General features: G+C 37.9%; 1 protein-coding gene across 2 annotated transcripts in view; it reads right to left on the bottom strand.

Moving 5' to 3' along the window:
- HYDIN (HYDIN, axonemal central pair apparatus protein) overlaps window positions 1-21,982 on the bottom strand; it is a 423,190-nt gene that overhangs the window by 296,212 nt on the left and 104,996 nt on the right. For both annotated transcript variants that reach the window (XM_011976766.1, XM_011976767.1), the window contains one exon: window positions 17,342-17,441. In XM_011976766.1, coding sequence (XP_011832156.1) covers window positions 17,342-17,441 — 100 coding nt within the window. The remainder of the gene's footprint in view (window positions 1-17,341; window positions 17,442-21,982) is intronic.

Below are 21,982 nucleotides of genomic sequence, written 5' to 3'. Positions count from 1 at the left end.
GGACATTTTGAATGTTCAAAATACTTTTAATGCTTTGTTGATGTAGTTTTCAGTATTACAGAAAGTACGCTTAGAACAGCCAAGTGATATTTCTAATTTATTATCATCATTTTAATGCCTTGTGACATTTTATGTTCCACCGTCTTCTGTTGCTGTTTAGCTTTTGTATCTTTAATGCTTTTTCCCCATGAATGTCCTTTAAAGACAGAATACTTGTCCTTTTGTTCCTTCTAGTGCTTGGCAACATAGTGGTCATTCGACAAGCATTACTTTGATTACAAGAAGCAAAAGCCATACTTGGGATGACTGATTTATTCAAAGGGTTCCCCTGCTCCATCCGATCCCTGGAAAAGACGTTCCTCTAAAGATCAGGTGTTAGTGGTGGCAATACTCTAGACTATAAATAAAACTTTCAAAGGGCCCAAATGGCGTTACTCTACTCTATTATTTTTGAGGTCTAGACTATTGGGAATAATTTAAACTCTTTGGTCAAGAGAAAAGCATTTTGATTGAGATCCAACTTTCAGAACGGCAAAGAAAGAGAATTGCAAATATATCATGCAATAAACTGCAGGACTATTTATAACTGTCATGCCTAAAACTTTCTCCATCTGTTACCTTGACTGCCTTTCTTTAAAAACAAGGAGATGTGTTGTAATAAAGCAGTGAGCCAATGTTTATTTGGTAGTTATTAATTACTTTAAAGGAGTTTGTCTTATTTGTAGCTAGCCACTTCCCTCACCCAGAACAGGAGTACAAGTAATGCCCAGCCTTGATTTTCTAAGTGATAGTCTAAATTTTAGGGTCACATTACAAATGCTACTTTTCCACAAGATTTTCTAAGCAGATATTTTTCTTGTCTAGGCAAAAGGCAGCAAGATATACAAGCATGGAGGAACTAGCAAACTTTAAGGGCAGACTCCTTATTAAAAGACCAAAATATTTTAAAACATAGAGCAGTTCTCATCCATGACTGTAGTGTTCTGATTTCACACATGAGAAGTAGGGAGATGCACTACAGAACCCCTTTAATGACCCTGAAGTCCCCAAATGCAACAGATCCCATAGCTTTACATACAAGAAAATGCAAACCATGGGCTTTCAAAAACTATCCATCTGCTATGGTCTGAATGTTAGTGTCCCCGGAACCCCAAATTCATATGTTGAAATCTTAAGTCCCAAGATGATGGTGTTAAGACGTGAGGCCTTTAGGAGGTGATATGATCATGAGGGTGTAGCCCTCAAGAATGGGATTAGTGCCCTTATAAAAGCAGCCCCAGCAAGTCGGTCTGCCCCTTCCACCATCTGCTGGTGCCTTAATCTTGGATTCTCCAGCCTCCAGAATTGTGTTGAATAAATTTCTGTTTTTCATAAATCACTGAGTCTATGGCATTTTATTATAGCATCCTGAACAGACTAAAATACCACCTAAGATATCCTAGATGTTCCAATATTATACTTGAGTTCCATTCCTGTGCAGTAAGAAAAAACTCAGAGGAAAAAAAGTATAAATAGAAGAATAAATGGCCATTATTCACTCATAGTAAGACTGTCAACCTGGAAAAAAAGAATATATAAATAAATTTTAAAATTAATAAGAGAGGGACTGTGTATGATGGCTCATGCCTGTAATCCTAGTGCTTTGAAAGGACAAGGTAGGAGGATCAATTGAGGCCAGGTGTTCAAGATCAGCCTGGGCAACATAGCAAGACTTTGTCTCTACAACTTTTTTAAAAAAATTAGCCAGGCTACTCAGGAGGCTGAGGCAGGAGAATGGCGTAAACCCAGGAGGCGGAGGTTGCAGTGAGCTGAGATCGCGCCACTGCACTCCAGCCTGGGCGACAGAGCGAGACTCCGTCTCAAAAAAAAAAAAAAAAAAAAAAAAAAAAATTAGCCAGGCATCATGGAGTGAGCCTGTAGTCCCAGCTACTTGGGAGGCTGAGGCAAGAGGATCACTTGAGCCCAGGAGTTCAAGGCTGCAGTGAGCTATGATCACATCACTTGCACTCCAGCGTGGGCAACAGAGCAAGAAGCTGTCTCAAAAAATAAATAAAACAAAATAAACAAGAGATTCAGGATTAGCAAACATTTACAAAGGTCAACTGTATTTCTATATCCAGCAACAGTCAGAAAAATTTAGTTTTCAAGATTCTATTTTTAATAGCAACAAAAATATTAAGTACGTAAAAATAAATCAACAAAACATACTTGAAACCTTCAAAGCAAAAGTTGTAAAACTTTATGGAAAGACATTAACAAGGATTTAAATAAATGAATGAATAGAGAACTAGACTATATTCTTGGAAAGGAAGATTCAATGTCATCGAGAGTGTCCATTTTCTCCCAACAGATTTATATCTATAAATTCAATGTACTGCTAAACAAAATGCCAGCAGGTAGAATTTGGTGGAGAGTGGTGGGTTGATTTTAAAATTTAAATGGAAAATCAGAGGGCCAATAAAAAGAAGACATGCTGAAAGAAGAATAAGTTGGGAGAACTTGCCCTTTCATAAACTCAAATCTAGTGGAAAGCTATTGTAATTAAGATAGTGTGGTACTGGGGCACAAAGTGCAAAATGACAAAGGAAACAGAATAGAAAACACAGAATAGATGCACAAATACATGTGAATTTGATTTATATCAGAGCAGGTGTTGAATATTAGTGAGGAAAGATGACTACATAGTGCACAGCGTGTAGGGAGCTACATCAGTTGATATCCACGTAAGATCTGTGGTAGGCTGAATAACGGCCCCCAAAGATACTTACATTCTCACTCCTGAATCTAAATATTGCCCTATATGGCAAAAGGGTGAATGTTGTCTTATATGTCAAAAGAGGTAATTAAATTAATAATTTAGACAGGGGGAGATTATCCTGGATAATCTTGGTGGGACCTAATATAATCACAAATGTCCTTGAGAGGAAAGTAGAGGGAAATTCGACACAGAAGATGAAAAGACAACGCAATGATGCAAGCAGATTAGAGTGATGCAACCACAAGCCATGGAATGCTGGCAGCTTTAAAAGCTGGAAAAGGTAGGGAACAAATTTTTCCCAGGAATCTCCAAAAGGAACCAGTACTATTGACATCTGATTTTAGCTCAGTGAAACTGATTTCAGACTTCTGAATTCCAGAACTGTAAGAGAATAAATGTGTGTGGTTTAAAGTCACTAAGTTACTCATAACTTGTTTCAGCAGCAATAAGAAACTAACACAGAGTCCCACCCATCTGCTCTACACAAAAGTCAACTGAAGTTGGATCAATGTGATAGTAAACTACAAAACTTTTTAGAAAGCAATACAGAATGATCTCTTTACCAACTTGGTGTAGAGAAAGGGATTTTAACAATACAAAGTGAGCAAATTATAAAATAAAAGATATCAAATGCAATTGCATTAAAACTCTTGTTCACTAAAATCACCTTAATGAGAGTGAACAGACAAGACACAAAAACTGGGAGAAGATATTTGCAGGACATATCAAGCCAGTTACATCCCAAATACATCAAGAGCCCCTACGAATTAACAATATGAAGACAACACAACAGAAAAATGGTCAAAGGCCAAATAGGAATTTCACAGGAGATGAAACACAAATGGCCACTCAATATAACATGCTATTTTCATCAATATAATGAAATTCATAATTGCAGAAATGTTAATCAAAGCCACAGTAAGACTCCATTTCACACCTAGCAGAGAAGCAAAATTTTAAAAGTTGATCAATACTAAGAGTAGTCAAGGTTATGGAGTAAGGTTATAGGCACATCTCCTGCAGGTAGGAAAGTAGACTAGCACAACCCCTTTGGAGAAGTCTGATTACCTAGTAAACCTTAGTGTGTACATCCTGTATGTCCTGGAGTTGCCACTCCTGGGGATATATCCTAGAAAAATTTGGCACCATGTACCTGAAAACATGTTCAAGAATGTTCATAAGAGCATTATTCTCAATAACATAAAAGCATTAAGTTAGAAACAACATAAATGTCCAACTGGAGAGGAATTTTTATATATTCAAATAATAGAATATTAACTGTTAAACTATAGCCTCATGCATGACATGAGTGAATCTCAGAAAAACAAATATAGTATGATAATATTTATGTAAAGTTTAAAACATGCAAAAACAAGTTATATATTGTTATGGGTTATACCCACATATGGCTAAAAAGCAGTATGAAGAAAAGCAAGGAAATGATTAACTGACTACACAAAATTTTAAATGGATAGTTACCTCTATGCAGGAAAGACAAGGACACAGATAGATCTTCTAAGATATGGTAAAGTCCCATTTCTTAACGTGGGTGACAGGTTCATGGTTGTTTATCTTACTATTATTCCTTATACCTTACCTATATAATACAAAGATTATTTTGCATAATTTTAATATAAATTTTAAAAACACAAAACAAAACTTGCTGAAATGTTAACTAATATATTTTGTTGTATGTTTGTGTGCACAAAATTGTTTATTATACAGGTATTTCTTGGAACCCCAAAGTTCATTATCAGAATTTTCACATTCAATAATAATATGATATAAGTTGTTTTACCTAAATTCATTATCTAAATGAAAATAATAATATAATTATGATACGAATGTATGCATGTGCCAGCAAAACCATTTATGTTTGCTTGAGTTTCAGCGGTAAGATGTAGTGTGTGTTACAGCCTGACCTTCAGCTGCTCTGACAAGATAGATTTGTTTCGTACTTTCCTTATTTAAAATGTGTTATGCATTATCAGCTCATCTTCCCACAATTTCCCTGATGGTTTAGTCTTTCATGGGTCCTGGAGTTTGTTTCTGCCAGGTACTGAGGGCAACCACCAACCAGGGAATGATTTAGATAAAATCTTTAGATCCTAGACTTTTAGAATCTTTAACACTTATTTTATTGTTTGTATTACAGTTCATGTTTACAGCAGTGCAGAAAGAAAATGTAATTCATGTCTAAAATTGTACAGTATCTTTACATGCTATAAACCAATATACCCATGTATATACTTACTTATTTAAACATTATAGAGGTAATTTGAATGTTTTAAATGCCTTATGTTATACGGGAATCTTTGATGAGTTGTTATATAGGTGTTTTAACATGTTTTAGAAAATCTGGACAGAGTTTCCGGATGGGCTGGGAACCTGACTGTTTCTGAGAGTTGTAAGAATGGAATATGGGTTGCACTATTTCAGAGGAACCATGTCTTTATGGGGTAGTGTGATACAGGACAGGGACCAGGACTGTCACAACACAGAATTCAAATCTTGGATTAAGAAGCCCCACAGACAACTCACCTAAATTCTCTAAGCTTTAGCTTTCTCATCTGTAAAATAAATAATTCCAGCCTACCTTACTGAATTATTGAGACACAAATAAGATTAATATGCAAGTGTCTTCGTGTTTATATACAAATGTGTTCATAAACTATAATGTGAACATAAATTATGTAAATTTGATTTATGAGAGAGCTGATGTTGAATATCAGTGAGAAAAGATGGATTATTTAGTGTAAAGAGCTAAAACAGCTGGAAATCCACATGAGATCTATGGCAGGCTGAATAATGGCCCCTAAGGATATTCACATCCGCATTTCTGAATCTGTAAATATTATCTTATAAATCAAAAGATGTGATTAAGAATTTTGAAATGGGGAGATTATTCTGGATTATCTTGATTATGGTAGCTTAAAAATCGCCTTGAATTCTGGTAGCAGGAGTCCTCTCATTTTACTCTTCCAAAGTTGTTTCGGCTATTCTAGGTTGCTTGCATTTCCATATGAATTTTAGAATCAGCATGTTAATTTCTACAAAAAACCATCTTGCATTCTAATTTTGATTTCAATTAAATCTATAGATGAATTTGGGGGAGAAATGGCATTAAGATGTCATTAAGATGCTATTTAATAGCCACATTGAATTTACCAATCTATGAACAAGCTATAGTTTTCTATTTGTTTAGGTCTTTCATTTCTCTCATTAATCTTTCATAGTTTTCAGTATATGGGTCTTGTACACTTTTTGTCAAATTTATCTCTAGTTATCTTATATTTTTCAATGTTATTGTAAGTGGTACCGCCTTTTAAAATTTCAATCCTCTATACAGATCTCATATCCTGCAACTTTGTATTAGTTACTACCCTTACTTTGTAGTCTTTGTTTAAAATGAATATTCTCCAGCATCATCTCCACAGATTTTGATTCAATAAAACATAGATAAAACCCAAGAATCACATTTTTAATGAGTAGCCAGGGGGATTCTAATACAGATTCTCTAAGGACATTATTTTGAGAAATATATGAAAATTAATAACATTAACTTCTGATGGTATGTCCAAGTTAACTGATATAGTCTATTCTTTCACCCAAAATACAAAAAAATAAGTAACGTTAATTTAAAAATGGCAAATATATATTTTTATTGCTTTTCCAGGTTCAAAATAAAGGAAAGAAAATAACAGGTTCTAGAAATAAAAAGGGAACTCAGCTAGCATAGTAAATTAGTGAGATGACCCAAAGAAGGCCCAGAGATTTGTAGACCAGATAGTTTAGTGGGTCCAGTCATACTCTCACAGAGAGAGGACACAGCCTTGTTCCTATTTGGGAATGGAGAATTAAACTAAGATTCTAGCATAAATCCAGGACCATAGAAAGACTACCTCTTTTCACAAAGGCAATTAGAATAATTCTATTCATTGGTCTAGGGAAGCAGTGATGAAGGCTGTCTTCTACTTAGAATTCTGAATAGGAGGAAGAGCCTCCTATGATAAATCAAAATCCCATGTATACATATGAGATCCAAATTTACACTATCTGATAGGTGCAAGAATCAGAAGCTGAGAAAATAAAAAATCACAGGACCCTTAGCAGAAGAAATAAAAATCTGCTCTGAGGGAATAGTTTCATAATTCAGTACCCCATACTAAAACTGAGTTCATAATACAAACATTTCAAACCATCTGAAGAAACAATCTAGTAGGAGGAAAATCAGTGATTACTACAAACATGTGAACTGGTTCCCTAAGAGTCTGAGGTAATAAAAAACTCTCATATAGCATTCTTAAAAATCTTTGAAGAGATAAATGAAGAAATAGAAACCATAATGAAGGAATAAAATACGAAAATATTCAAACATATATAACTTATATATATAAAAATAAAAAGCCAAGTCAATGAATTAAAAACTGAATAGATGAATACACTGGAGTAGATATAGTTGAAGAAAGAATTAGTCAACTAGAAGAAAGGTCTTAGAAAAATACCCAGAATGCATCATAGTGAGACCAGGAGATCAGAAATGTGCAGAAAAGTTTAAGAGACATGGTAATTCTACGGGAAATAATTTATCTAAAAAAAATTCCAAAAGGAGAAATTTGAAATAAGAGGAAAACAACACTGGAGAGATGTTGAGTAACATAATATGAGTAATATTCTACATATTCCAATATGTAGAATACTTACTTATCACTCTGAAAACTCAAAAATGTTTTCAATGATTGGGGGTGATTTTCTTTTTAATAAATCTAATTCAATCTCCATTCTTTAATTCAATTAAGATAAAAATCAGAAGCCCCAAATTGTCTTAAAAATTCAAAATTTTCCCTTTTATGATGCACAAAAAGCAAATGGACAATGAGGTTTTATCTTAATTGGGTCTCTGAAGGAAGTGGGAGCATCTGGAATCATTTCCACCACGCTGCTTTTCTGCATTTGACTCTGAAGCACCCATTATCAATGTTACCTAGCAGTACATTTCACAGTTTAAATTAGAGTGTGTAACTTCTTTTTGAAGTTCCCATATGCTGATCCAAACCAAATATGTGTAGCTTCCCTTTGCATTTTTTTTAAAAAGGTAATCTTCATGATTAAGTTAGGTATTCCCACATTCCATTAGAAAGCCAAAATAGATGAAAGATCAGTTTCAAGAGCCAGATCAAACCATCAGCAAGTCTTTATAAATATCTAGCATACAGATTTAACTACTTCTAAGAAAACAGAATGACTTAAAATGCAGAAAAATTGTTCAGTTTCAGATTAATGGAAAGGCTTTTCATGATGTTATATTTGCCATATTCAGACCTGAGCAGGTCAATTCTCTGCTTAGGGTGCTTCAGTGACTGCCAACTGCACTCAGCAGAAAGTCCAATGTCCTTAGGCTGGCATCCAAGGGCAGCCCTTTATGAATGGATCCTACTTACCACTCCAGCCTTCAGCTTCTTTTTCCTTTCCTCCCTCTCTCTCTCTCTCAATCTCCATGGCAGTCATATGCTAAGAACTTGCAATTCTTTGCCTCTTCATGTTCTTGCTATGTATTTTCACATAATGCTTCTTTATGTATTTTCACAAAATATTTCCCTGCCTTACATGCCCAGCCTTTGTTTGTTTTTGTTTTTACTTGCTTAATAAATACTTCAAGGCTCACTTTCTCTGGAAAGCCTTCCTTGACATCCTAAGCCTGAGCTGTGTACCCTGTATCTGCTTCTATAATATTATTCATTCACTCGCTGTGTAGCAGTGCACTGTAACTGTTGGACTATGTGTCACTTCCTCCACTGAATTCTATGCTCTCTGAGGGCAGGAACTATGCTTTTGTACCTCTTTCTACTCATGGTTCCTAGATATCAAAAGCTTTCAAAAGAAAAGAGAATTGCAGCTGGAGATGTGAGTTAAATCTCACGCATCCTCAGAGGCCTCCCCTATGACCAGTAGCCTTCCCTGCTATTTCCTGTCTCTGAACATATATTTACATAATGAAACATTGTACAACAATGAAAATGAAATACAACTAGAGCAAAAGTAGCAACATAGGTGAGACATGTAGGCTCATTTCAGGTATGTACATTTCAAAACGGGCATTACTAAATTGTATTGTTTAGAGATACATACATGGGGTAAAAACTATACATGAAAGCAATTGCAACAAAAGCAAAAATTGACAAATGGTATCTAATTAAGCTTAAGAGCTTCTGCACAGCAAAAGAAACTATGGACAGACTAAAGAGGCAACCCACAGAATGGGAAAAAATATTTGCAGACTATGCATCTGACAAAGATTTAATGTCCAGCATCTATAAAGAGCTTAAACAAATTTTTAAGAAAAAAAACAAACAATCCTATTAAGAAGTGGGCAAAAAAAAACCATGAACAAATACTTTTCAAAAGAAGACATATAGGTGGCCAACAAGCATATGAAAAAAGCTCAATATCACTGATCATTAGAGAAATGCAAATCAAAACCACAATGAGATATCATCTCATATAGTCAGAATGGCTATTACTAAAAAGTCAAAAAACAAAACAAAACAAAACAAAAAACAGATGCTGGTCAGGTTGTAAAGAAAAGGGAACACATACACTGTTGGTGGGAGTGTAAATTAGTTCAACCATTATGGAAAGCAGTGTGGTGATTCTTCAAAGAACTAAAAATAGAACTACCATTAGACCCAGCAATACCATTACTGGGTATATACCCAAAAGGATATAAATTGTTCTACCATGAAAACATGCACTTATATGTTCATTGCAGCACTACTCACAATAGCAAAGACATGGAATCAACTTAAATGCTCATCAACGGTAGACTGGATAAAGAAAATGTGATACATATACACGATGGAATATTACACAGCCATAAAAAAGAATGAGATCATGTCCTTTGCAGGAATGTGGATGAAGCTGGAGGCCATCATCCCTAGCAAACTAATGCAGAAATAGAAAAACAAAATACTGCATATTCTCACTTATAAGTGGGAGCTAAATGATGAGAACACACGGACACAAAGAAGGGAACAACAGACACTGGGGCCTGATGGAGGGTGGAGGGTGAGAGGAAGAAGAGGATCAGGAAAAATAACTACTGGACACTAGGCTTAGGACCGGTGTGACAAGACAAAAATCTGTACAACATAAACAAACTTGCGCATGTGCCCTTGAACCTAAAATAAAAGTTAAAATTGTTTTTAAAATCATAAGCAAAAAAACAGGAACAAAAAACAAAAGCAAGGTCATCAAGAACAGAATGGTGGTGATTTCAGGGGAGGCTGCAGTGAGAGGAGTGTGATTGGGAAGGAACACACTGAGGCTTCTAGGGGCTGAAAATATTCTATTATTGATCTTGGTGGCAATAACATAGTGTTTGCCTTATAATTATTTGTTATAATGTACCGGTATGTGTATAAGTTTCCAATTGTTGCTACAAGAAACTGTCACAAACTTAGTGGCTTACTGTACAAATGTATTATCTGAAAGCTCTGGTCGTCAAAAATTCAAAGTGATCTGATTGCTGTTCATTATGCATACTGAAACATCACTATGTACCCCATGAATATGTATGGTTATTATTTGTCAATTAAAAAATATTTTACAAGATGAAGACACAACTATAAACAAAGTCCACGGTGGGTCTCACTGGGCTAAAATCAATGTATTCGCAGGGCTACATTCCTTCCTGGAGACTCTGGGGTGGGAGGAATTCATTTTCTTACCTTTTCTACATTCTGGAGGCTCCCTGAATTCCTTACTTTGTCCATCTTTACTGCCTGGAAATGACTAGTTGAGACTTTCTCGTATCACAGCCCTCTGACACTGAGACCAATCCTTCTGCCTACTTCTTCGGCATTTATGGACCCTTGTGATTATACTGAGCCACCAACATGATGCAAGATAGTCTCCCTAACTTAAAGTCGGTAACTTTAATTCCATCTGCTGCCTTGATTCCTCTTTGCCATTTAATGTAACATGTCCACAGATACTGGGGGTTCGGACTTGGACATCTTTGGGAGGTCACTTCTGTGCTTCCCACTAAATGTATTATGTAATCTCTGAATCTGTATTCTATTCAATAATGACACAAAGTTAAACATTAAATTGTGGTATATAAATACAAAGGATTCCGATGCAATCATGAAAAGAATGACATATTTTATTTAGTGTTATGTATAATCTGGGAAATATTTTAAAAGCAATGTTAAAACCATTATGCAAAGTATACTGTCGTTTACGCAAAACGACATGAGGAGGAAAGCTTTATTTATATGTATTTTCTTCCACATGCCACATATATCTTAAAGCAAAGCAAAACAAAACAACACAAGGGAAGGAGCATTTTTATCTGTCTAACAAGTATTTCTTAGTGACCTAAGACCAACAGGTTTTACCAACTCGTTGAAGATAATAGTAAGGAATCATCATCAGCTCTTGAAAAGACACAGAGAATTGCACAGAATTTACAGGGAAGATAATATGGAATTACTATGTAAGCAAAGCCCTTCCCTGGCAAGCGTATCTTTTAATAATCCACTAATAAAATAAAGAAGAATGTCGTGCAGATGGAAAATTATACTTTTCAGCTTACCCAGGATGTGAATTGTGTGGGAGAATTCAGAATTACAAACGAAACAATAGGGAAATCTCACTCGTTGTGTAATGATTGGGAACCTCCTGGAGAGTAGCCAACCCCTTGGAAGAGGGCCAAGCACGACGTCCACAGGGAGCTGCAGATGGGAGGGAGGTCCCACCACCTGTGCCATGGGGGCCACTGGAGCATTTCCAGCCCACGTCTGACACTGCTGTGCTAACATTTCCTCTAGACCCTATTAGGCTGTCCATTGCAGGTGATGCTGGTCTGCAGGACGGAGACAGACTCACATCAATCCAAAAACTCCTAGTCCATTCTGCATTCATTCTGGGGACGTCTGGAGAATTCTACACTCACATGCAAGGGAGAGGTCAGATCAAACCGGGATTCACTCACTCAGTCATTTTTTTTCCCAGTTATTTGCTTATTTATTTAATCAACATTTATTGAGTAGCTTTATTTTCTTGGTGCTAGCAGCATAAGATATACAGGATGAGTCCTGTATATATGTGTATCAGTTTCAAAAATACGTATCAATATATCAATTTCCAAAACAGGCAAAACTATACTATTTTGCTTATGGATGAATATGTAGGTGGTAAAATTATACATGAAAGCAAGAAAACGACTATCACAAAAGTCGAGGTGATGGTTATATCGAGGGAAGGTGAGGGAAACATCATCAGGAGAAGACACACACCTGGGGAGGTGCAGGGTAGTATAGGCTTGGGCCCCCTGGCCCATCCTTCTGCACATTCTTAGACTGCCTGAGCCTCTTTTACACAGAAAAAAGGTGACTGCATAGACATGGACTGAAAACAGCAGGTTGTGGCAGAACAGGGAAATTTTTGCACTTGAAGGATGCAAATGATGTGCATTCTTGCCGACAGTGCACTCTTATACTCTTCACAAACACATCAGCCATACTTTCCTGGGAAACCTAGATATACAACAGCAGGGGTAAGCAGCACTAGCTACCATCAACATGAAAGCCATTTTCTCATTCTTATATGCGAATGAATGACCATGGACCAGAAGGCATTGAAAGGAACCCCATGAAAGCATGAAAGACAAACAGCTGACATTATGGGCAATTCGGAGAACATAAGATTTATTTTTTAAGAAATTAAAATTCAAATGATTACCCCAGATTAATGAGAAGAAGTTGCATCCATAAAAGAACACTTAGTTATGAAACAGGAATACAGAACAAAAGAGGTCTTGAAAATTGAAAATATGATTGCAGAAATGAAAGATTGCTAGGAAGTATTCAGAAAAAACTGAGCTACGTGTCTTGCAAAGCAACTGGCAAACGCTAAAGTTCAGAGCTTGACCTTGACTGCAAAAAAGAAAACATTCCAAGTTTTTGATGAACACCCGCTTGTACCTCTGCAAGCGGCACCAAGAAAGTTCCAAAATGGAAGATGCCCTGAAACCACCGTGGCAAAATGCTTTCTTGAACCTGTTCAAGACAGGCAAGGAAAGTCTCAACTGCAAAGGGAAACAATTTGAGTCAGAGTAATTTGGGTTTGTTGTTGTCATCTGTATAAAAGGGAAAACTGCCATTTGAATAACCGAATAGCAGTAAGGTACCAAGCAGACTATTTAAGTTCAGGGTGGTGGCTCTGCACATCAGGAATGATGCCACAGGTGCTGGCCACAGGTCTGCTGGTGGCTGCGGAGAGCTGCAGCTACACAGCATGCACCTGCCATCTTTCTTGATTCATGAACATCAGTATTTCTCTAGGCATAGCCTTGAATTATATTTAGTGTCATTTCTTAGTAGTGTTTGATGATTAAAATCTTGTTCTTTGACAACAAATGATCAATCTTCCAGGTCTAACATTGGATTCATAGGTTTTCCAGATGAATAAAATGAAAAAAAAATGGAGGAAAGAATATCAAAGACACAGTAAAATTTCTTTTTTTTTGAGACGGAGTCTCGCTCTGTCGCCCAGGCTGGAGTGCAGTGGCCGGATCTCAGCTCACTGTAAGCTCCGCCTCCCGGGTTTACGCCATTCTCCTGCCTCAGCCTCCCGAGTAACTGGGACTACAGGGGCCGCCACCGCACCCGGCTAGTTTTTTGTATTTTTTTAGTAGAGACGGGGTTTCACCGTGTTAGCCAGGATGGTCTCGATCTCCTGACCTCGTGATCCGCCCAACTCGGCCTCCCAAGGTGCTGGGATTACAGGCTTGAGCCACCGCATCCGGTCAACACAATAAAATTTCTTAGAGCTGAAGTGACGGGAGTCATCAGATTCAAATGGCCCGTAGAAGGTTGAGGAGGATGAATAAGAAAAATCCACTCCCGGACATGACTTCATCACATTTCAGACCCCAAATATGGAAAGAAGGCCCCCAAAACATCCAGAGATAAAGAAAAGGCTGTCTATAAAAGAATGGACATTAGATGACCTCAGGCTTTGGAATTTTTACAATCAAGTAGTCACAAGGTCTCCAGTGTTCTGAGGAGAAATGATTTTGAACCTGGGATCCTATAGTCAGTTAAACTACCAAGTGAGTATGAAGGCAAAATAAGGTATTTTTGGGCATTCAAGGATCAAAGTTTCCAGCTCTATATATTTATATACACATTATATATATATATATATATATATAATTTCTAAGGAAGTTACTTGAGTAGACTGAGAATGAAAAGGTGTGACTGAACACACAGAAATATTTTTTTAAATTCCTGGATAACAACTGTTCATTCAGGAGGTGACTGATCTGAATTAAAATAAGAAGCTGATAGGCTCTGATCAGTGTCTTCAAAGAGAAGAAGAGAATGAATTATAAAATTAGATAGGAGTGAAGAAATAAGGAATTAGAAACCACGGGTGGGGGGGATCAAAAGCTGTACAAAAGAGTCAGTTAAGAAGTAAACTAAAATGAGGCATAATTGTGAGTAACTGATAAATCGGTAAAGAAAAAACATACTTGACATAGACCTTAGGGACATTCTTTGAGTGACTAGGAACCAGAGCAGTGAACAAACAGGATAAAATGTAATCCCAGAACCTATTTGGCTCTTCGATGTATAATATTTATGTAAGAAGACCTAACAATGGTTATCAATAATGATTATATAAAAATGGAACAGCTCACAGAGGCTAGAGGGAGAAGGCTAGTGGACTTAGTCAGGGCTAATCTAATTATAGGCACCAAAATCCTTACATATCAAGAGATAATGTAAAGTTGATGGAACAAAACATACAGGTTTAAGTGTATTATTTAAGGCTATAAATAAAGCTCATAAAATAAAATGAAATAATTGGGTTGTCAGGGGCTGAGGTTGGGGGACAGGATTGTCTGCAAAGGAGCATAGGGAGCTTTATCTCAGATACACATTTCTACATCTTGATTTTGGTGGTTACATGACTATTTAGGTTTGTCAAAATTCACAGAACCATGCTGCAAACAATGATGAATTTCGCTGCATGTAAATCCTAACTCAATAAACTTAGGAAGGGGAAAATCCTAGGAACCGGTAAGTGGACTAAACCCTCATCTTTCACACTGGAGAGTCAAAAGAAAATGTACAAAGTTAATAAATCCACCAATAGCAATGCAAGCATAGAGCTGGCAAGGGAAACCACAATCACAAGAAACAGCCAAAAGAACTTCTTGGAAGTAGCACTGGTGGCACAGACTACTATTTAGCTTCATAATTTTACTCTCTACATGTTTTACTTATTTATTGGCATTGGCATTTAAACGCAATTCTGAAACATTTTTAAAATGCAGAAAGGTTTCCAGAGTAGTACAAGAACTTCTATTAAATATCTATCCTATGCCCACTAATGTCGTTTATAGCAAAGGGCCCAAACCAGGATCACATACTGCACCCAGTTACCACGTCTCTCTAGTCTCCTTCAACCTGGAACAGTTCTTCAGGATTTCTTGACTTTCATGACCTTGATTTTTTTTTTTCTTTTGAGACAGGGTCTCACTCTGTCATCCAGGCTGGCATGCCGTGGTGCAATCACAGCTTACTGCAGCCTCAGACTTCTGGGCTCAAGTGATCCTCCCACTTTGGTCTACCAAGTAGCTAGGACTACAGGCATGTGCCACCACACCTGACTACGTTTTTAATTTATTGTAGAGACGGGGTCTCACCATGTTTCCCAGGACCATCTTGAATTCCTGGACTCAAGAAGTTCTCCCACCTCAGCCTCCGAAAGTGCTGAGATTATACCCGGGAGTCACTGTGCCCGGCCCTCATGACCTCGATATTTTTAAAGATTACAGGCTGGTCATTTTATTTTGTTCTTCAATTTGGGATTGCCTGATGCTTCTTCCTGATTAGATCCAATTTATGTATCTTGGCCTTGATGTCATAGATGGGACGCTGTGTTCTCACTGCATCCTGGCGTGTGGTCTGAGAGGTTGATTTGCTTACTGGGATAAACTAAGATAGCATCTCCCAGGCTTCTTCACTGCAAAGTTAGTTTTCTCCCCTTTATAAAAGCATTTTGAGGAAAGATGTTTTGAAACTATTCCATGCCCCACTTTCACCCATTTTCTTAATATCCATTGATGCTTTTTACCTGAATTGGTTATTGTAATGATGACTGCCAAATGGTACACTAAATGGATTCAAAAATTTCTATTTATTCAATGGATTATAATAATCTATTAGTATTATTATTTTGATTTTTGACTCATTCCAAATATGGTCAGTGGGAGTTTCTTTGCTGGCTTCTGTGTCATTTCGACATGTGCCTATCATTCTTTGAGCACTTCCTTACTGTCTAGCAAAGGAGATAATCCAGGCTCATCTTGTTCTTTCCCTAACTTGGTCCTGGAGTTAACCAGTTCCTTTCACTGATAAGTGGCATTTAGAAACCAAGCTTTGGGTGATTGGTGTGCTCACTGCTATAGAGTCTCAAAGCTTCCAGGACTTCTCAACGGACCTAGTTAGGATATACACATAGGCATGTACACATGCATATACACACATTTACATGTATATTTATTTTTATATCTATCCATACATGTCAGTATGAACTCAACAACTCTGAGTTCACATTGACAACTCTAATTCCATTCCAATTTCAAAGAGTTTGGCTTCACCCTCTTTTCCATGTTTGTATCTGCTTCCTCCAAGAGTGAGAAATACTGGCTCCCATCATCCTCAATGTATTGACTTTTCTGCTTATTTCCTTGTACGTATCAAGTCTCCAGGTTGCCATCTCACCTGTGCACCCTTCTGGTTGCTCTGGCCTCTGCCAGGCTGCCTTCCCATCCCACTTGGAATTATTTTGGCAAAACTTAAAAAGAAAAAAATTAGTAACTCAATACTATAAAAGGAATAAAAAAAGAGATTGTGGGAATTTGTCACAAGCAATATTTTTACTGCTCTAACAGTCATGGTCCCTGATATGGTTAGGCTTTGTGTCCCCACCCAAATCTCATCTTGAATTATAATCCCCATAATTCCCAAGTGTCAAGGGAAAGACCATGTGGAGGTAACTGAATCATGGGGGCAGTTTCCTCCATGTTGTTTTTGTGATAGGGACTTCTCATGAGATCTGATGGTTTTATAAGGGGCTCTTTCCTCCTTTGGTCAGCACTTCTCCCTCCTACTGCCTTGTGAAGAAGTTGCCTTGCTTCCTCTTTGCCTTCCACCATGATTGTAAGTTTCCTGAGGTCTCCCCAGTCATGCTGACCTGTGAGTCAGTTAAACCTCTTTCTTTTATCAATTACCCAGTCTCGGGCAGTTATTATCAGCAGTATGAAAATGGACTAATATAGTTTCCATTTTCTCTACACGCCACCACAACTGTGAAGTACTTTAAAGTTTGATCTGTTCTAGAAAGAAGTGAGAGGGGCAGGGCTTGGATCCATAATTCCCCTAATCAATATCGTGCTCTGCCATGCACATGTGAACGCACGCGTGCACACACACACACACACAGGCACCACACTTTATGCTCTGGGTGCCTGGTTACCTGAGTTTACCACTTGGAGGAGGTCACTACCTGAAATGTCGCAGTAAATGGTCTGTTGATAGAGCCTGGCTTCTTGTGGGTTAAAGTACACGGTGATTTCAGCTGATGAGTTGGGCCAGACATCACCTTCCTGAAAAACATGAAAGAATCATTGAAAAATAATATGACAAAAGAAAGACACTGCTTTTAAATGTTATTATATTATAACTTTATGAAATTTTTTTTCATAAAATTGTATATGTTTAAGGTATACAACATGTTTTGATATATATTTGCATAGTGAAATGATTACTGCAGTCAAGGAAATGAACACATCTATCTCCTCACATAGTTAACTTGTGTGTGTGTGGTGAGAGCACCTGGTCTGTCTACTCTCTTAGAAAGTGTCCAGTATATCATACATTATTATTAACTATAGTCACCATGCACTACATTAGGTTTCCAGAACTTATAACTACAAGTTTGTACCCTTTGATCAACATCTCCCCATTTCCCCCCCACCCCACCCTTTGATGCCTGGTAACCACCAATCTCTTACCAAACTGTCTCTATGAGTTTGACCTTTTTTTAAAGATTTCACACACAAATAAGTGAGATCATGTGGTATTTGTCTTTCTGTGTCTGGCTTATTTCACCTAGCACAATGTCCTCCAGTTTCATCCATGTAGTCACAAGTGGCAGGAACGCCTTCTTAGTAAGAGTGAATAATATTCCATTGTATGTATACACTTCTTTTTTCATTCATCTGTTGCTGGACACTTAGGTTGCTGCCATAACTTGGCCGTTGTGAATAATGCTGCAATGAACATGGGGGTGCAGAGATCTCTTCGAGATCCTGATTTCATTTCCTTTGGGGATATACCCAGATGAGGGACTGTGGGATCACATGACAGTTCTGTATTTGATTTTTTGAGGAATCTCTATACTGTTTTCCATAATGTCTGTACCATTCTACATTCCCACCAACAGTGTACAAGGGTTCAATTCCAGGAAACTTAAAGGGAACATTTTTCTAATAAATACAAGAAAGCATTCTTTCACCCAGCAGACAGTAAACATACACTTCTTGATAACTTATGAGGTGGTACAAATTGGAAACAAACTTCAAAGGTAACTTCAGTGACTTTATGAACATATAATGAGTTACTAAAGGAAATTAGGATGTATAAGACATTTTAAAATGTATATTCAGTGACTATTCACTGTCTGCCCAATGTGTTCCCAGTACCAGGGCTTCAGAGAAGCAGAAAGGTGTGGGCCGTGACTGCAGAAAACTCATACCTTAGCGGGATGATAAACATGTATACAAACATTTTACAGTATATGTGGTAAAGTGCTGTGTCTATATAAATACAGCCCAGAGGGGTCACAGAGGATGAAGTACTTGACTTCCTTGGTGGAGGCACCATGTTCTTAACTTTTGAGGTGACAGCATAAGAAAAGATTCTTATTCTATAAAAACAAAGCAATGGCCCGAGGTAGAAGAATAGCTTGGTCAAACCCTGCTTCTACTCCAGTGCGGCATTTCTCCCTTTAATTGGAACCACCCAAAAGTCAGAATCAGGAAATCAAGTTTTAAAATGGTAATGCAAAATGCAATGTATCAGAATCTCCTTGTTAGGTATACTTTAATTTTTTTAACTACGTAATCTGCGGCCTCTGCATTAGCTTCTCAAGGCTGTAAAAGGAGATCCTGATAGCACTTGCCTCAAAGGGGTTCCTAAGGTCTGACGAAGTCATGCAGGTCAAACACTTTGCCCCATGCTCAGTCAGAACTCAGTAAGTAACTGACTACTATGATCGATGTTATTTTTGTACTACTTAGAAGGACTAAGATGAAAGTCTTGAAAAGGGGAAAAGATGTGTGTGTTTTTCGTATGATTTTTGTAAATAGGGCCAAATGAACATAAAAGATCAACACATCCAGAAATCTATAAACAGTCCCGCCAGCTAAATAGAAAACTAAGGAAAGACAACTTGATAAATAATTAGGCTCCAGCTCCAGACAGTCCCTGGTGCATTCTCTATTTGCAGTCTGGCTAGAAATGAACATACTTCTGGAATAAATAATTTCAAAAGGAATAAAATGGTTTAAAAATGCAGACATCAAACAAGAGGGGGAAAATAAAAATCTAGAGTCAATTTGGGTTTATTTATTAACACAATCAGTCTGATCAGTGTACTCTGCAGGCAGTGTCTCTCCTGACTTCAGAATGAGGGAGGCACAAGGGCTTAAGGGGTAGCAGAGAGGGCTGTAAAATCATGCAGGTATGATACCTCGGGCCATTGCTCTATTTTTATAGAATAAGAATGTTTTCTTATGCTGTCACCTCAAAAGTTAAGAACATGGTGCCTCCACCAAGGAAGTCAAGTACTTCATCCTCTGTGACCCCTCTGGGCTGTATTTATATAGACACAGCACTTACCACATATGCTGTAAAATGTTTGTATACATGTTTATCATCCCGCTAAGGTATGAGTTCCCTGCAGTCACGGCCCACATCTTTCTGTTTCTCTGAAGCCCTGGTACTGGGAACACATTGGGTAGACAGTGAACAATCACTCAATATACTTTTTAAAATGTCTTATACATCCTAGTTTCCTTTAGATCTCACATCCCCAGATCAGCCTGTGAGAATGAAGTCTCCCTGAGGGTAGTTGCCATTCTACCCCAGCCCAGACCAGAGTAAGCCATCTCTGGTTTGGGTAGGGGCAGAACAGCAACGACCCTCAAGGAGACTTCATTCTTCATGGCTCTTAGCAGGTGCTCAATAAATATTTGTTGAATCTGCCACATCTACTCAGTTTGCACGTTGTGTAGTCAGTAGCAGACACCTATTCATCTCTGCAACCTACTTCTACCATTTTCTCTTCATCCAGAACCTCAAAAGTCACACAACTGTAGAGCCAAAAGAAATCTATGAGATCATATGGGGAACACAGAAGTCCTGACCTGAGCACTTTCATTTATTTAGGCATTTCACTGTAGCGCCTTTCCAAATCTTGAAATAAGTATCTGTTTTCTTCTGATAAATGATAAATACCTGGCCCCTTTTGATTGGTGGTGGGGGTTTTAGTGATATGGATTGTTGGAAACACTCATGGCTAGATTTGACTAAGGGGGCCAGGAGATGAGGCAGCTCAGCCAATAACTGGTGTATCGGTAGGTATCTCATCTCAGGACTACTGAAATCCTAGGCTTCTGACTCACCCGTGACACACACACATTCCTTTGGTGGGTTTATACTCTGCTCTGTTTGGGTAAACAGAATGGACACAGCTAACCTGCTCCTACACAAATGGATTGACCAAAGGGCCAGGGGCTATCTTAGATCCTGAGGGAACCCAGGGTAGGGAAATCTCACCAGAATCATAGGAAGCGGCCCCCACTGGAAATCACATAAGCTCAGTACAAGTGGGCAAGTCAAGGGTCTTATGGTTTGAAGTGGACTGGGAATGCTTTCAAAAGTATCCAGAGTCCATGTGCAGAAGAAGGTAACACACTTCAGTTTCTCTCAGAAACACTCTTGGACTGCCATCATTAAAGAGGTCTGATTAGCAGAACTGGAGGGATGTGAGTGAGTGGTGATAGACACACTTCAGAGAGGTGACTGGAATCTCCCCAGGGGAGGGAGCGTTGACATTCAGAAGCCATCAGTGAGAGATCATCCGATATGGAGGCTCCTGGGAGATGGAGAAGCCCTTCTGCTTGGTGGGAAGACCAGAGCAAAGAAATCCGAATCCACAGGGTTCAGACCGAGCAAATGGAGCTGTGGGCTCAGTGCTTACTTATTGTGGGCTGCAGCTGTCTTATTCTGCCTGCGACATCCACTTGTAACTTGCAGCCTTCACTGAGCCTGAGAGATAAAGGAAGGACAAATCCTAGGTATTATAAACTCCTCTCCTGGGCTTGGAGCAGGTACCGTGTATCAAGAGGGTTATGTGTATCTGAAAACAGCATGCTCATTCAGTTTCCTCTCACAGAGGGATGCTTCAATGTTATTTCATTTGAAGGAGTTAGGAACATGCAAGATATTTCTACTTTTCAGTTGGGATTTAAGTAAAAGAGAAAGAACTTCTATTTCCTTACAGCAAAAACTCAATATAGCATTTTCTATCAAATAGGAGAGCAAACCTCAGAAATAGGTAATAAGCCTCAACTTCAGACCCCACTTCCAGTTTCATATATTTGAAAGATTTCATATGACTTCTTTAACACTTCTGAAATTAAATTCCATGTCATTTATGTCTCTGAAAAAAAATCTTTCTTTCTTTATTACTCAGTTCTAACGTTTCTGAAAATCAAAACATCCAGAAATTTTCTTCCTGGCTCTGACATCAATATCCCTTCTTCCCAGTTCTACAAAACCTGCCTCATCACACAGATCTGCGTCCCCCATTCTGCAAGCCTTCTACATGTGACCCCTCTCCCATGACTGCCTGTTTTCCTGCTCCAAATGAGAGGTTGGGTACATAGGATTGAATCTGTAAGTGACTATGACCTTGTTTGTTCAAAAGAATTATCAAAATGGCCTTCAGTTCTATTGTAATTATCTTCCTTCTTGGTCTTAATGTTTTCCTTCAGATCCGTAATGAGTAAAGTAATTGCATTTTAGTTATTAATAAAGTGACCTGCTAGAAAAAAATCAACTTTAAATTTTCAAGCCTACA

The sequence above is a fragment of the Mandrillus leucophaeus genome, unplaced genomic scaffold, assembly GCF_000951045.1.
Source record: "Mandrillus leucophaeus isolate KB7577 unplaced genomic scaffold, Mleu.le_1.0 Scaffold17, whole genome shotgun sequence".
In the NCBI taxonomy this organism is placed as follows: domain Eukaryota; kingdom Metazoa; phylum Chordata; class Mammalia; order Primates; family Cercopithecidae; genus Mandrillus; species Mandrillus leucophaeus.
Note: the sequence above shows the minus strand (reverse complement) of the source record. Positions and strands in the feature narration are given on the sequence as shown.